Here is a 15,423-nt window from a genome sequence, read left to right as displayed (position 1 = left end):
TCCTCCGTTACGTTGCAGCAGACTTACAGACTGACACGAGAGAGAGGAGCGGAGGGACAGACCCGCTGACCACCTCGCGATCGTTTCGACCCGCAAGTGATGGAGAGCACGGAGATTTTTTTGTACACCTTCCTCGCGTCTGACTACATCTTTAACGTCTTGTTCATCGCATGGCTCTTCGCCAACGAGACACCCACACATGTCACCAACTATGGATTGCTTAATTGAAGTTGGGCCACCTGATCCTGTTTCCGCGAGGACAACCCGCCGACATTAGAGTTAGAGAAGTCGTTATGGACAGTTGTGCAAATCTTTAATTTCCTGCTCAGAGAACTGGAGTCAAAAGCAATATTGCAACCGCATGATTTCACATCTGCCTGCGCGTAAAGGACGCGGAAGAAACGGTTCCACTGCTGCCTGAAATGCTCTGCGCCATGCTTTAGTAATAATGGAGGAAAGCTGTAGTTAGAAGTACAGGACATGTTTGTGTGACTGTTTTGCTTCTGCTGGATTTGATGAGAGAGTGGCGGGCAGCTTTTTAACACGAATACCAATTCTGCGCGGCAGTTGAGTCGCTCTGTTTCCAGAGGAGATCCACCGCATCAAGAGACCTGGAATCTGTGACAGGCAACAGGCCTCACGATCACTGTGACAGGTACACTGACAGACGTTTTTTTTTCCTGCTCTATTTGCTTTCATTACTACCAAGAGAGTTTTTTTTCAAGCTGCGTTCAATTTCTCCTGTGAGCCATGGCTTTACCAGATAGTGGCATATCTGCGGAGGAGGTCCCCTTTCCAGAGATTATAGAGCTCAATGTTGGCGGCCAGGTGTACATAACCCGCTACTCCACCCTCACAAGTGTGCCAGACTCCCTGCTATGGGAGATGTTCAGTCGAAAGTCAAATAAAGGACTGGCTAGGGACACAAAGGGTCGTTTCTTTGTCGACCGTGATGGCTTCCTGTTCCGTTACATCCTGGACTATATGAGGGACCAGCAGCTGGTTCTTCCAGACCACTTCCCCGAGCGAGGCCGCCTGCAGAGGGAGGCTGAGTTCTTCAACCTACCAGAGCTTGTCAAACTGCTGGCACCCAAACTCAGCAAGCAGAACTCCCTTGGGGAAGATGGATGTCAGAGTGACCCAGAGGACTCCTCACCAGGAATCGACTCAGCCCGGAACCTCAGCTCCCTGGGTGCTGCTGCTGCTGCCTGTGCCAGCCTGGTGCCCGGTTCCATGGACGGCAAACGCTCCGGGTTCATCACCATCGGCTACAGGGGTTCATACACCCTGGGACGAGACAGTCACACTGACGCCAAATTCCGCCGGGTGGCACGGATCATGGTGTGCGGGAAGACCTCTTTGGCCAAAGAGGTTTTCGGGGAGACCCTGAACGAGAGCCGGGACCCTGACCGCCCCCCTGAACGCTACACATCCCGCTACTATCTAAAGTTCACCTTTCTGGAGCAGGCGTTTGACAAGCTGGCTGACGCAGGCTTCCACATGGTGGCCTGTAACTCTACAGGAACCTGCGCCTTTGCCCATGAGCAGACAGACGACAAGATCTGGACCAGCTACACTGAATATGTGTTCTACCGTGAGTGAGACTATCGGCTTTGTTCCTCCCTGGTTCCCTATCCTGTCTCCAAGTGCCCCCCCTCCTCTTCAGCCTCCAGCCTGCCCCCCTCTCTCTCTGAAGGCTCCTTCACCAGTAGATGTTACATAGATGTTGTGCCCCTCCATCTTTCTCTGCAGACTCCATTTTTTTTTTCCAGCCAACTCTTCACACCTCCTGCAGGTCAGATCTGCAGCTCCCACCTTTGACCCCTGATTCCTTTGCCCATCTTCAGGTCCAGCTTTTGACCCCTGCTTAGTCATAGCCCCCAATCCTCAACCACTGCAACCCCACAGCCACTACTGCAGAGACTTGCACCTTCTATGTACTGTTTCCCCTTTGTACTCCATATTTTGCATCTGCCTTGGTGAAGCACAAAAGCAAAGCAAAGTTTGCTCAAATTAAAGTGCCCTGGAGTGTCGGTGGGACTATGGCAGGGCGAAAGGGAAAGGGCTCCAAAGAGTGGCTGTGATGCACAGTGCACAGTAAACTTTGTCTTCAGATGGGACTTTCTGCTGCGCTTGTGAACTAAATTACCAAATAATTGGACAATGTATCAGCCTTGAAGGGCGTGAGCATCCCCCAGCACAAAAGGAAACAAAAATCTTATTTCCTGCGGTTTTTATTAAATGTGTCCAGTGCGTGCCATGTGGTTGGGAAAGTGCCATATAGTTTTTTCGCTGTTATAATGTGTTAATGAGCATTTATATAACACAACCACATGAGTGGGAAATAAAGGAAAACTTAGATTGTAGGTTTTTGGAGTTTCCTTAAGAGCGAAAAACAACTGGCTTTGATTTTTAAAAAAAAAGTAATAATAAAAAGGATGGAAGCTCAAGTATCAAGTGAAATCATAGACAGAGAAAAAAAAGGTTACCAGGTAAAGCGTGAGTGTATTGATTGTCCAATTAAGATTTCAGTATTTTAATCACCCACTTGGGAAGGGCAGGGGAGATGGAGGATGTTACATCGGTCAATGTGCTTCTTTGACGTGTTTTTTTTTTTTTTTTTGTCTTAATAACAATTACAGCAAAGCTCGGGGCAGGCATACATCATGGTAACATGTTGTCTTCAAAAATAAAACAAAAACACAATTAAAAAAAAGTGGTAGTCACATAAGCGGATCACGTTTGGAGTGTAAACAATAATGTAATGCTTTATACTCAGTTCAGTATTTGTTGAAGCTGTTGCATATTTTATGATAGCTCTCACTGTGTACTCATAAAAAAGGGAAGGAATTGCCCAATATTTTCTCACTGCTGTAGCAAGGGCATTGTATGGGCGGATAATTATAGTGAGAACGATAACTTCAGTTATAAAGGATAGGTTTAGAAAGAAGGTGGTTTCCGGATATCACCTCAGGACAGGTCAAATACCTCAGACTACAACACAAACAGAAGGAACTCGGATTCTACAAAACATCCAGCTGATGATGTAAAAATGAAGACACCATATCCAAACTGTAGAAGCTTCAGATTTCAAGATTGTGAATAGGAGGTTGAACATAAAGTGGTTTTTCTGAGTTAGGCAGCATAGTGCAGGATTTCTCCAGAGCTAGGAGGTGTCAGGTTGTAGTTTTGGCAGAGTGTCTGACAGTAATAATAACTGTATTCTGAAATGTCTAGAAACCGCAATGTTGTGTTTCAGTGTGATGAAGTGCTGTTGACATCTGAGTCGATATGTTAGGCCTACTGCAGTGTGTCGCTGCGGGCGTAGACCACACTGAAATTAAAAGTGTTCAGCGAAAAGCAAATTGATTTGTCAAATAAAAGATGTTTCCTTTCTATCTGGGTTGTATTTTCCATTCATGAAATATTTTTTTCTCAATATTGAATGGCTTTTAGGAGAGTGGTGCTGGCTCAGTAGTAATTTCTAATTTCCACGGACAATACAACTCAATCACGTGTAAACTAATTCAAATTTTCATACCAGCCTTTTTCTATTAAAGGGAATGTCCTTGGACATTAACTCTACTTCACATTAAATGTTGAACATGACACCCTCAGGCTCGGCCCCTCTCATTCACCCAGCTGCTTTTTCACTTTTAAACCACATATATAAATTTTTTTATATCAAGTAGTTGACAGGAAAGTAGAGCCAGACAGAAATGAGGACATGCATAGATAACAGGCTGTTTTAAAGCAGCTTGCAAAACCCTTATTTGTAGGCAATAATTGATCTAAGTGCAACATACAGAAGAGGAAATTATGAAACTAGTTGGGACTAAAATCCAGGACTGTGAAACATTGCATAGACTTGATGAAACACTGTGGATATAAAAGGGTGCATAATTGTCACAGCATTCAGGATTATGTTTATGTAGGTGATGCGGTCACATGTTGTATAAACCTCGACTCGTATAAGTTTTAAAGAGTTAATCACATGCTAATTACCTTAGTATAAGACTTCCAAACCTGATCGCAGCCTAGCCTAGATAAAATCTGATGAGCGTTGCAAAAACTGAAAAAATGTGATGATGTGGTTAATTTCCCTGATAACAAACAATTTAAGGGAATGCATGAATCCCTCAGAGGCAGTGACAACATTTAGCCTAGTGTCCAAAAAACACAGACACACACACAGACAGCATTCCTCTGTCATTGTCCTCGGGGACGCTACAGTGCCATGGGAGTGCCAAGGTCAGTCATTAGCACGGCCACGGAGAGACACGCCTCACATGTGTGAAATTTCAGGCATCGGTGTCCAAAACTGCTCTCACTCTTTACCTCCATGAGTCGCCTTGAGACTCGACATTCAACAGTCGATGTGTGAGAAGTGTTGACACTCTGACATCGAACAGCAGCGTGGTCCACAAGTCGGGCTGTGATGAAACACGGCTGGTGTTGTTTCTTTTCAGCTTTTTATTGTAAACGCTCTGTCGGGAAACTTTCGGCTGGAAAGTGTAGCACGGCAAGAAAGAGGTCCAGAAGGTTTCAGTAGAGACATTTGACCATGAAAGTTGCTTCTTAATTAGTAGGGTTAAAAACAATTTGCCAAGGACACAATGAAAATAAATCCAATATTTCATCTATATTCTCATTTCCTACCAACAAATGCTGTGCATTTTCAGTTAGCTTCTGCAATTCATTATTAATCTCTAGCCATGACAGTAGAAAGCAAAAGAGAAAAAAACACCCTGAGAGTACAAGCCTGTCCTCTCCTCCTTGAGGCGATGATTTGACCCGTGTACTGTTCCTGTGGTGCTATTGTTACTGCAAGCAGCTCAACATGGTAACATGCCTTGGCTCGGTCCGCTCTCCTCTGTGAGAATGATCCCATTGTCTCCATGCCAGCTGGGTCATCTCTTCTCCTGTTTGTTGAAAAGGAAAGGAAGAGAGCATAGGAGGAAGGCAGGAAGGGATGCATGCCAAAGGGAGAGAGGGATTGGAAAAATGGGGCAAGGAGGCAGAGAGACAGATAACCTGGTAGGAGCGAAACGAGAGCGTGAGAGTATTTAAGTGGGAAGGATTTGGTGTTCCCATCTTAGATCTGCAGAATAACTCCTGATGAAGTGTCCTGTTATGGTGTATGATGGTCCTTACTAACAGAGTCTTCACTGAGTCGTGCTGTAATGTGCTCTTCTATGGCCTGCCTGTGAGATGTAGTTACATCAGACAGATAGGATTTCACTGATTCATGTATTATTTCAGCAAAAGAAAGGTTAAATAGACACCCTCCAACAGGAAAATGTGTATTCTCTGTCTAATCCTTTTTTGTAAATCCTGAGCATTTCCTCTAAATTGACTAAAAAAGTCTAGGTTCCTCTACTGCATCCTCATTTATGAATAGACATGTGTTCTAGTGACAAAACAAAGCCCAAAAATGAGTCATTTTCTCAAAACCTTACACTGAGTATAAAACTATCAGATGTCATCCGCATGCTGCTGTTTTTATGTTCTCTCTGAGCGCTCAGCCGCAACCATCTGTGGCTCAGCACTTGTTTGTATTTCCCTCCGCTTCGTGCCTTGTCTCGTTTTGGATGTGTGTTGCTCGTATAACTTTGCTCTGTTGGGAGGACAGGTTGAATTCAGTGTTTCAGGCTTTGCATTTGGGGCCATGTGGGGGCAGTGAATTATGTTCGCTCCCTGTCTCACCGATATGCTGATGAAGCAGTTGGCATCTCCGAATCTGCACAGACACAAACACAGACACATGCACAAAGGTGGGAGTGGTTGCTAGGAGAAGATGTGCAACAACTCTCCTGTGCAACACTAATGATTCAGAGCAATGAGGTTTGAGGTTTAATTGGTCGCCTGCTTTTCCCTCTTCTTTTTGCCCAGTTAAAAATGCATTAGCAGGCAAACAAGCCATTTGCCTCCCTCATTCTCTCTCTTGATAGCAATAAGTGAAAAACCACCTTTTATAGATTGCTGCTAATTAGAAATAGGAGCATATAGTGGAGAACATGCAACAACAGCCTGAGGCCTAATACTGCTTTCTCTGTCAGTATGTGGCATATGTGCTTTTGTTTATTTGCACATACGGGAGCTGCTGTGTTTATGTTTGTCCTTGACTACTATACAGTTCGCCCACACCGCCATGTAAGCCAGTATGCAGAGTACAGTAGCGCTGGCTCGGGGCATCTTTATCTCATTGTGTGTTGTGTTATTTATAGTGAGCCAGGCATTGAGTCAGAGGTGTACCACCACTGCACCTCTCTCTCTCTCTCTGTTTCAGCACGGGTACACATACTGCACTGGCCCATGTCTTTATCCTCTGCCCACACATGAAAGCTGATTTAACAAAGCATATTGGACACCAGGGGGGACTTGGTCATGCGAGCTCAGAGGGTGATGGTACCCAAGGGGGAAGACAGCAGAGGAAGTCAACACAGGACACGGTCTATGAACTGAACTAGAGTAGATTAGGCCACTAGTGAAGTCCTGTACAGTATCTTCTCTTTCCTCTCTCCATGTTGGCTGTTTTTTATTCTCTTTACAGTCTCCTTTTTTTTCTCCTTTAAGTTCCATGACACAGAGAGAATAACTAAGAGAGGGAAGCATGAGGGATGGGGATGAGGGAGCATGAAATTACAGCAAAGGGAGTGAGTCAGAGTGTCAGAGGCATGTGTAGGATTAAAAAAGAATGTAACAAAAAGGATATCTCAAGCAGTAGTTCTTCATACACAGCAGCAGTGAGTTGGTAAACAAGTGAAGAAGAGTTGAAGGAGATGGGCAGGAGCAGTTTGAAAGAAAAAAAAAAGGGAAACCGCATATTGGGCAAGGTGGGGGAAGTTGTGTCTCAGGAAACAGTCAGAAAACGGTTGAACTCTTTGATTTGTCACAAATCCAGGATACAAATGACATAGTTAACAATTCCTGCTTTCCTATTTCTGCTGAAATTTATCCTTTAGAAGTTCACAAAGTGATACCAAATGATGGTTCTTTGTAAGGAGAATTAGATTTTGGTCTCTGTTTGTTTATTGTTTTTGAATAATGCTTTTAATATGTCACTTTTCCATCCATTATTAGGGAGGTATGTAGTTTGTCTATTGTAGTTTGATGGATTGTATTTGTTCTGGATATTTTGCTTTATGTTTTGGTATTTGGCATTTGTTAAGGGAATGGGAACACTTTACATTTGTATGGACGAATCAATTGAACGTTGAAGCAGGGTGCTTCATAAATATATCTTAGCCCAGGGCCTATTGCTTTGTAAAGCAGGTACAAATAATGCTTATCGTTTGATTTCTATCTAAAATGTTGGTTTCATAAGTTTCTTTCTTGCAAATTTACATCTCAAAATGGCAAATTACTTCAATCTGAGGAGTTTTAACTCCATGCCATTAATCACTGATGTAGGGGGGTGAAACTAAAGATATTGATGATTTATTTTTCTAATGAAAAGTTTGGCATCTACTTGTTATGAAAAACACTCCACCACTTGGTTTTATTGGGTAGTAATTTAGAATTAGTTTGCCGCATAAACACAGCATGTTACTTTGTGAGTACAATTTGAAGGGACATTGAGCACTGAGCAGTAACTATGCCTGTGCTGATTTAATGCGTTTCACTTTAAGCAGGGAGTTGTAAACGTGTCTGTCACCGCTGTTGTTAGGAAGGGATTCACCTTGGCCATCTGGAGACTTGGACTCTAATCTGCCAGTCTAATTATCAGTAATCTGAACAGTCAGGTATATCCTTAGTGACGGACTCTTGGGCTGTGTTGAAACCTGGCTAAAACCAGGAAGAGAGGAGGAGCAGGTGGCAAGGAAGGGGGGTTACAGGCTCTGCAGGGGCTGAGGGGTGCCAGGACGGGCTTTAGGGTGCTTAGCAGACTGGTTACGTGATTTGGTAGCCAGGCAGCAGCTCAGGGCGTTTAAGGCACAGAGAGATAAAGAGGAGGCAGGCAGAGCAGGTGAATCAGAGGAACACTTAAGACTGGAAGTACATTTCTGCAAAACTATAACAACACTTTTTTTCTGCAGAGAAATTGAAAAGTTATTGAATTCTTTCTCACAGTTTTCTCTGGCACATCTCTCTCATTTCTCTCAAAACCCCTGTCTTTTGCTTTTCCAGCAGCTCCCCGGTCTCCAGCTGTTTACCTCACGCATTTCCTCCACATTATTTAGATTGACAGATCTGTAATTTCTCCGAGACTTGTGAGTACACTCCAGTGAATTTGATATTGGGGCGAGTGTGCTTATGCCCCAGCATGTCACGAGAATATAGCATTACCATGTCTGATCACGCCCCAATATGTATTTGATCTGACAGCAATCAGAGAAAAAAGGACAATGAATGCGAAGACCGTAGGTGGTGAGGCCCACTCTGTCATTAGGCACCATACTGATCGTTTCACAAAGCAGATGTTCGATATCTGTGCTGAATACGAGGTGATTAGATATAAAACATGCCGTAATTGCCAAAGCTATGTAGCGTGAGCTCCCTTTAGAGCAGCTGGATAGAGCCATATGCACAACTTCACCCTCGTCTAAGAGGCTCCTCTCAGCCTAAGAGATATTACTATGCGTGCTCCTGCAGATCATTGTGGCGTTGCCATGGAAATGATGGGGCCCCCTTGTTTGCCAGCCTCCCCACTCTCAGGTCACAACACCTGTCAGTGACCACTTTGAATTTTAAAAAGTACCGAAAAGATGATTGACTGTCATATTCAAGGTAATTCAGAATCAGCAACTACATCCATTTACAGTTCTTTCACAGTTCACAATTCTTTGCTTTGTCCAATAGTTAGACAAGAAGATTGATACCAATCTAAACTCTGTCAATGAATACAATACGGAGGACTACTTAGGCTTAGCTTAGCACATTTGGAATCAGCTACAGTAGTCCAGCTCTTCCTCTGGTAGGAGTTGCCATGCAGCAACTAAGTTACAAGCTTGGCCAATACATTGACCAATAACCCCATAAAGGATTGATTTATCAATCTTACATTGTGATTATATACTAGACATTTTAAACTTAAATACATTTTAAACTTAAATACTTTAAAATATAACGTAGTAGTGTATAATCACATGTTTAGCTTAAGATATTCAGATACAGGCTAATTGTTTCTCCCCAGTTTCAGTCTTTATCCTAAGCTAAGCAAACTAGCTGTTAATGTTAACATGGTATCAGTGTTCTTGTTTAACTTTGACTGACATCTGTAAAGCCAATGTCAAACTATCCTTTTAAAGTCATTTTTAACTCAAGAAGTAGAGGCTAGCAAAATCATGGCTAGCCGCCAAGTCACTGAGTCACTACCAACCACTGTTTTTTCACTACTAGCTTAGAGTTTAGGTAGTGTTAGCTGTCTTTGTTGTACACGCCAAGTGGTGATAACAAATAATATGACTCTCAAAAGATCACTCTATTAGTCAACCCATGTTCAATCGGATCAAAAAGTAAGGGAGTCTCAGAGTTTGCTAACATAGGGAACGCTAAAGCTAACAGATAACACATTTAGAGCCATTATAAACCAAATAACAGAAAACATGGACTATAATTTGGATTAGGATTTATCTGGAGGGAATAATTGAATGTAAACATTGGTCTTAGATGACAATACTTTGAAAACGAATTTAATGGTGTGTGGGAATACATGATGTGCTATGATATAAAATATAAGGATTAAGGTAAGGTGACTAACATTACACGTGGAGGAGACATTTTGTGACAGAGGGGTACTAAACTTTGGCTACCGTGACACATTAGAGTTGCTAATAGCAGTAGTGATGGCAACATAGACATGTGTCACGGTGAACAGATGGGAAAGACTGAAAGACAGCAAGGAGCGGATGTATGAGAAAGTGCTTTGGCTTTTGCATATATATCCCTGGAGAAGTGGCCTGGGGAAAAGGGTTGAGTGCTCTCTTTCGCTGTTCTCCTCCATAAGGCTTAGCAGTAGAGGAAAGCATGGAGCCCATCCCCCAGTGGATTATTCTTCCAGCTGCTAAGCCCACATACTCCCACGTCCAGGCGGCCCTCAAACACACATGTATTCATTATGAGGTACATTAAACACACCGAACACACAAATACAAATAGGGGACAGCATCTTTTTTGCAAGCCCCTCCTCCCTCTGCAGCTTCTTCCTCTCTCTCTCTCTCTCTCTGTCTTTATCTGTCCTTCTTTTATATGCATAAGATGCATGCCCATAACACGCACACACACACACACTCCTCTTCGGGTATTCAGAGAGCCAAGGAGGCAGGAGAAATATTGTATGCCGCCTCCGTTTGACACAAGCAGCTTTGCCAGTTACATAAGAAGGGTAACGGTGACGATGAGTCCTGTTGAAGCAAAGAGAGGGCCACGAGTGTCTTCGTATGTCTGTACACATTTGTGTGCGTTTGGGTTGTGTGGAGTGCTCTGTGGGTGTAGCGCGATGTACCTGCATGTCTGAGCACATAAGAGTTTTTGAGAAAACATAATTATCATGCTGTAACATGTGCACCATAATGTAGCTGCTTCACAACAAAAAAAAAAGGAACATGTGTGTGATTAAACTTGGCAGGACTCATTTTATTTAACTAGGGCTAAGGCCATGTCCAAGTTATTTGACTGAATGTAAATGTTTTGGGATTTTTCTGTCTGCAGAATATTTTCTGTTTGTTTTTTATTAAAGTTTAGCTTCCACGTTGAAAGGCTGCAACACTACGTTAAGCTTTGATCTCTTCTATTGGGCATTTGCAGCCATGCAGCTTCACAAGATTTCCTCAAGAGGCTTTTGAAATGCCAAATATTGTTTACAGATCAGGCATGACGAATAGAGCACGTCGAAATTCTCCCAAAATGGATCACATGAGAAAAAGGGCTAGACAATTCAAAACAATCACACGGCACAGAAGTGCACTCCCTATACACCCTACAACAGATAAGTGGCAATTTTGGGGTTTTTGCAGAAAGTTTCTTGGCAAAATCTGAGGCAGTGTATCATAATGTAGACTGTAAAATCAAAGGCAAGGGAGAGGCTGATTACTTGTTCACTGGGTGTAAAAAAAAAAAAAGGTTGTTTATGAAGAGAGAAGGAGCAATTCAAAATGGTTGATGGGTACAGAATGTGCACATGTGCCACTCCAGCTATGATTCTGAGAAGTCGCACCGTAGCAACCCCGTCTGTCCTCGCACAGGGATGAGATGAAAATCAACATACCATGAAAAATGGCTTGTCAAGCTTCAGTCAGGAGGCTTCACCACCATCCGTTCAGTCACAGTATTCCTTCAAGGATAATGTAACCTACATGCAAGCAGCGGTACGAGGGTGTTCTGAAATTAAATGGAACTGTCCTCCGCTCTCCTTATCTCTCATTTCCCGTCCTCTCCTGCTGAGCTCCTTTTCTTTGCTAATTTCTGTTTTCAAAATGCTCCTACACGCCTTTGTGCCAGACTGTGTGTACTTTTGTGCCATTGAAGCAGTATTGTAAAGCTCAAAGCTGATGTGTGTGTTTCTGTGCCAGACACACAATACTGACACATTCTGATAAGGCAAACAAAACAAAAAAAGCAAAATGTAATCAAATATCTGTGCTCCACCGTTAGTCAATGCCTTATTTTAAACAGACCGGAAACCTGAGTATGAATCTGTTATCCTGAATTATCAAGCCTTCAAAACAGTTCAATCAGGAGAGACTCGTGTAAGAGTTAACAATTATTTATTTAACAGTTTAGGAAAAGATAAATATGCGCAATGTCTTTTGCGAATATACTCTGTCATGATGACCTCATGCTCTCAGAGGGGTAGCGAGGCCAACAGCAGGATAGGATACCCCCCTGGAGTCTAGACCCTGGTGGTGGTGGTGGTGGTGGTGATAGAAGAATGCAGGATGTGATGAGGAGTGGGTTTTCTGAGGCTGGATCTGAACTCTGCTGGACTGGAATGGAGGCGACTGGAGCGGAGGAGGGTTGAGGCGATCATACTGAAATGACAAGCTGACTGCTGAAGGGAGAGAACAGGTTTTTAAATTTGACAGTTGCGGGATGATTGGTTGAGAGAGGTTGCGGCAGAATCGGGTTGGATTATTACATAAGGAGGTAAATGCTCATAATCAGCTGATCGCCAGAGCAGGGAGATTGTGGAAGTGGTAGAGAGGGAGTAGCTAAATTGAATGAATGTGTGGGGGAATATAACCAGTCTTCTTGCTTGAACTTAGGCTGAGCTTCATTTAATTGGCATGGGGAAACTTTTCTGAGCTTTTCTGCTGTGACTTCAAGGAGAAAATCGATACCCCTCTCATATCTGTGAATAAAAAATAAAAAAGTATCACTGGCAGCTTGTTGTCTTAGCACAAATACTGGAAATATAAACAGCTACTCCTGACATATCCTTTGGTTTTTCTTTGGACTAAACAAATAGGATTTATTGAGCTAAAGAAGTGACTTTCAGAAGATTTTGTTGCCTTTAGATGGAGTCAGGCTTCTGTTTTTCCTCTTTTTTTCTCTGTGCTAAACTAAGCAAACAAGCTGCTTTTTCCATCTTATTGTTTAAACCTGAAGTGACATTGACGAGTGCGGCTGTTTTCCAAAAGTTGAACTTTTTTTCAACTGAGAGCACTGTGAGCGCAGCAACAGAAACAGCTGACCCTGTCTGCTTAAACTACTAACTGATGGATAACAGTTCAACTGTGCAAAGCAAAAGAAAACGCATATTCCCTTCAAGTCCAAACTGTTTCTCAACATTGTTCATTGTTTATGAGCTCAAAATGTTTCAAATGAACTAAAATGAAACACCTTTTCTCCTTCTGCTGTAGGTGGTTTGGGAGGGGTTTCCAAGGCAGCGACCTCTGGCCTCATGGCCTTGACTGGAGTGACAATCACTGAACCTCCTGCCACTCCTGCTGGAACAGAGTCAGCGGAGCCTGGCAGCAGCGGCCGAACCCGCAGCCTCCCAGAAACCAGCAACAGCATTACACTGGACCCACGAAACCCACTGTACATGGACTCTCCCCCTCCTCTTACACCTCCTCTTCCTCCTCCACCTCCTCCCCACGTAGACTGCCCTGACCTCCCTCCCCTGTCACCTCTAGTCCTGCCTCCACCACTGCCGTCATCCAAACATTCCTCCACCTTCAGTCCTCCTCTTCACTTAACGCTGCCGCTCGCAGAGAGCCCGCAACGTCCGAGCACTCTCAACCTGAGGACACTGCCTCGTCCAGGCGTCAGGGAGAATGGGGGGCCACCGCCGGGAGTGGAGGAGGAGGAGGAGGAGAGGAAGCTGCTGGAGGAGGATTTGAAGAAATGCATTGACGACTTCAAGAAGATCCGCTTGCCGTCTGTGTTTCCGGATCGCAAGAGGCATTGGCAAAGTGACTTGCTCAAGAAGTACAACGCGTAGAGTACTTCACATAAATTCAGGAAGCGCTGACACAAACTTTCTGAAGATTTTCAGCAAGTTTACTTTAACTTGTGATAGATAGCTTTTGCATGTAAACTGATTTTTTTTGATGAATTGCAGTGTTTAGGCAGAGCTCCTCTAGCAGTTTCACAGTTACACAATCAAAACAGAGATCTGCCATGTTCCCATCATAGGAAAAACTCCTCTGTAGAGATTATTAGTAACACAGCTTTGTTCCACACAACTATTTGGAGACATCAAAAGTATTGATCAACCACTTTCTTTTAAATCAACGAAGGAAAATACGTGTGATGTTTTAAATAAGAGATCTGTTCTGCTTTGTATTCTCTCCACTGATCAGCTATCTGGAAAATGTTAGCTAATTATCAAATTGTAGGCATTTGACCTTGCTGATGCAAAATAAAAGGAAGAAGTGAAATCTCTGGTGCTAATCTTCTAAAAAGAAATCTCTCCTCATCAATATTAACAAAACTTCAAAGCCTTTGTTCTCGTCGCTGCGTTGAATTCAAAAGCTCTTCAGTTTGCTTCTTTTTGTGATTACTTTATCTTCAAGTCAAGAACGTGTTGTACCGGAAAGCAAAGTGGGAAATTACAGACGGCCAGAATGTGCAATAATAATGGCAGAAATTAGTACATGAACTAAGGAACAACTCCATTTGTCCCTCTCTGCTCTGCACGATATCTTCACCCAGCTTAACTAATTAATTGCCGGGATTATGTATCTCTACGTACCTGGTTCTAGTCCATCTTGAGATATATGGGGTTAGCAATAAATTGAAACGTTTTTGTCATCTCCTTAGTAAACATCAAGTAATACTTAATATCAAAGATCGACTAAAGAGCAATAGTTATGAGGATGACTTTTCCATACAGGGATGGAGATGCAAAGATCACCAAAACTCTGTTTATTTTGGAGCTAGAACCTGGACGTGGTTAGCTTGGCCTAGAATAATACTGAAAACAGAAAGAAGGTAGTCATGCACAGTCCAAAGTTTAAAGGCTTGCCTTCACGCACAGACACAGCTTACAATCAAAATCTTCATATTCATAGAGCACTGAGGTCAATGCAGGATTGAATATATTTAGTTGTCTCAGTGTGCCAGTTTTAATCATTACATTTTCTGTATCTTTCTAATTCAACCTGAGTAACACCAAAGTCCAACCTGATGCTCTGCCTTTGATCATAATGAGCACGTGGTCATCCCCAGAGTCTCTGGTTAAAAGACCTAATGATGTTTACTTATCACAGAGCTTTCTATCAGCAACATTTCTTTGCTTTCTTCAGCTTTATGCACTTCAGCTCTGCATCGCCCCGGGCCAGTATTGAGGTTAAGACATTAATCCTTAAGTGTTGGCTGTGAGGGAAGTTCTATCTGGTTCAGCATCAGACAAATGGAATAGTTTTTCAGGCAAACTGGTAACCGAGGAGCAATAGATATCCTCCTGCTCTGATGAGAGGATTAACAACAGATTAGGGTTCGTCACAGTCCTGAAGACTCTCTTAACAGCAGGCCATTGCTCTAACAGGCTTCATGATGACGCCGATTTATACCATCCAGTCAGTCCTTCCTGAAACATTTCGCGCCGTCATCAACACTCAGGCTCTCTCCAACTGGCAGCTGATTGCTGAGAAATCCATAGAAAAGATTTTTCTTCGCAGCTCATTAGACAGTATTGCCTCATCAGCTCCTTTTTCTCGTATTTCTCATCTTTCAGCATTGGCTTCGACAGTGACAGAGCACTGGCCGGGCTCCCGGGCTGGGAGGAGTATCATCGAGGCGCGCTCGAGTCAGGACGCATGCCGAGGACTGAAACAACAAGTTCTCGCAATTTAAAATTCCTGTTTACTGTGGCAGAAGCTGCACAGTCTGCTGTGTTGGAGCTCTGTTAGACAAAACAGACATCCCTGTTCAAAATTACAGTCCTCGATTTGCATTTGGGCCTCTCCAAAGGAATGTGTTCAATCCTCAATTCTCTTTCACCCTTTGTCTTTTTGTATATATCTTTTTGAAGCT

The 15,423-nt window shown here is 43.2% G+C and overlaps 1 protein-coding gene across 1 annotated transcript; it reads left to right on the top strand.

Annotated features, from left to right (window-relative positions):
- On the top strand, positions 1-13,854 carry kctd12b (potassium channel tetramerisation domain containing 12b). Its single transcript, XM_061047766.1, has 2 exons — positions 1-1,594; positions 12,804-13,854. Exons 1-2 carry the CDS (start codon positions 751-753, stop codon positions 13,385-13,387), a joined length of 1,428 nt encoding a protein of 475 aa, XP_060903749.1. The 5' UTR covers positions 1-750; the 3' UTR covers positions 13,388-13,854.
- The last annotated feature ends 1,569 nt before the right edge of the window (positions 13,855-15,423 follow it).

Source organism: Labrus mixtus, chromosome 10 (genome assembly GCF_963584025.1).
Source record: "Labrus mixtus chromosome 10, fLabMix1.1, whole genome shotgun sequence".
Lineage (NCBI taxonomy): Eukaryota > Metazoa > Chordata > Actinopteri > Labriformes > Labridae > Labrus > Labrus mixtus.
This window is presented reverse-complemented; position numbering and strand designations above follow the sequence as displayed.

Bases quoted from the DNA above. Each gene is read 5' to 3' on its own strand.
- kctd12b (XM_061047766.1), top strand. From the start codon at position 751: ATGGCTTTACCAGATAGTGGCATATCTGCGGAGGAGGTCCCCTTTCCA. The intron at 1,595-12,803 runs GTGAGTGAGACT...CTTCTGCTGTAG, and splicing joins CACTGAATATGTGTTCTACC to GTGGTTTGGGAGGGGTTTCC.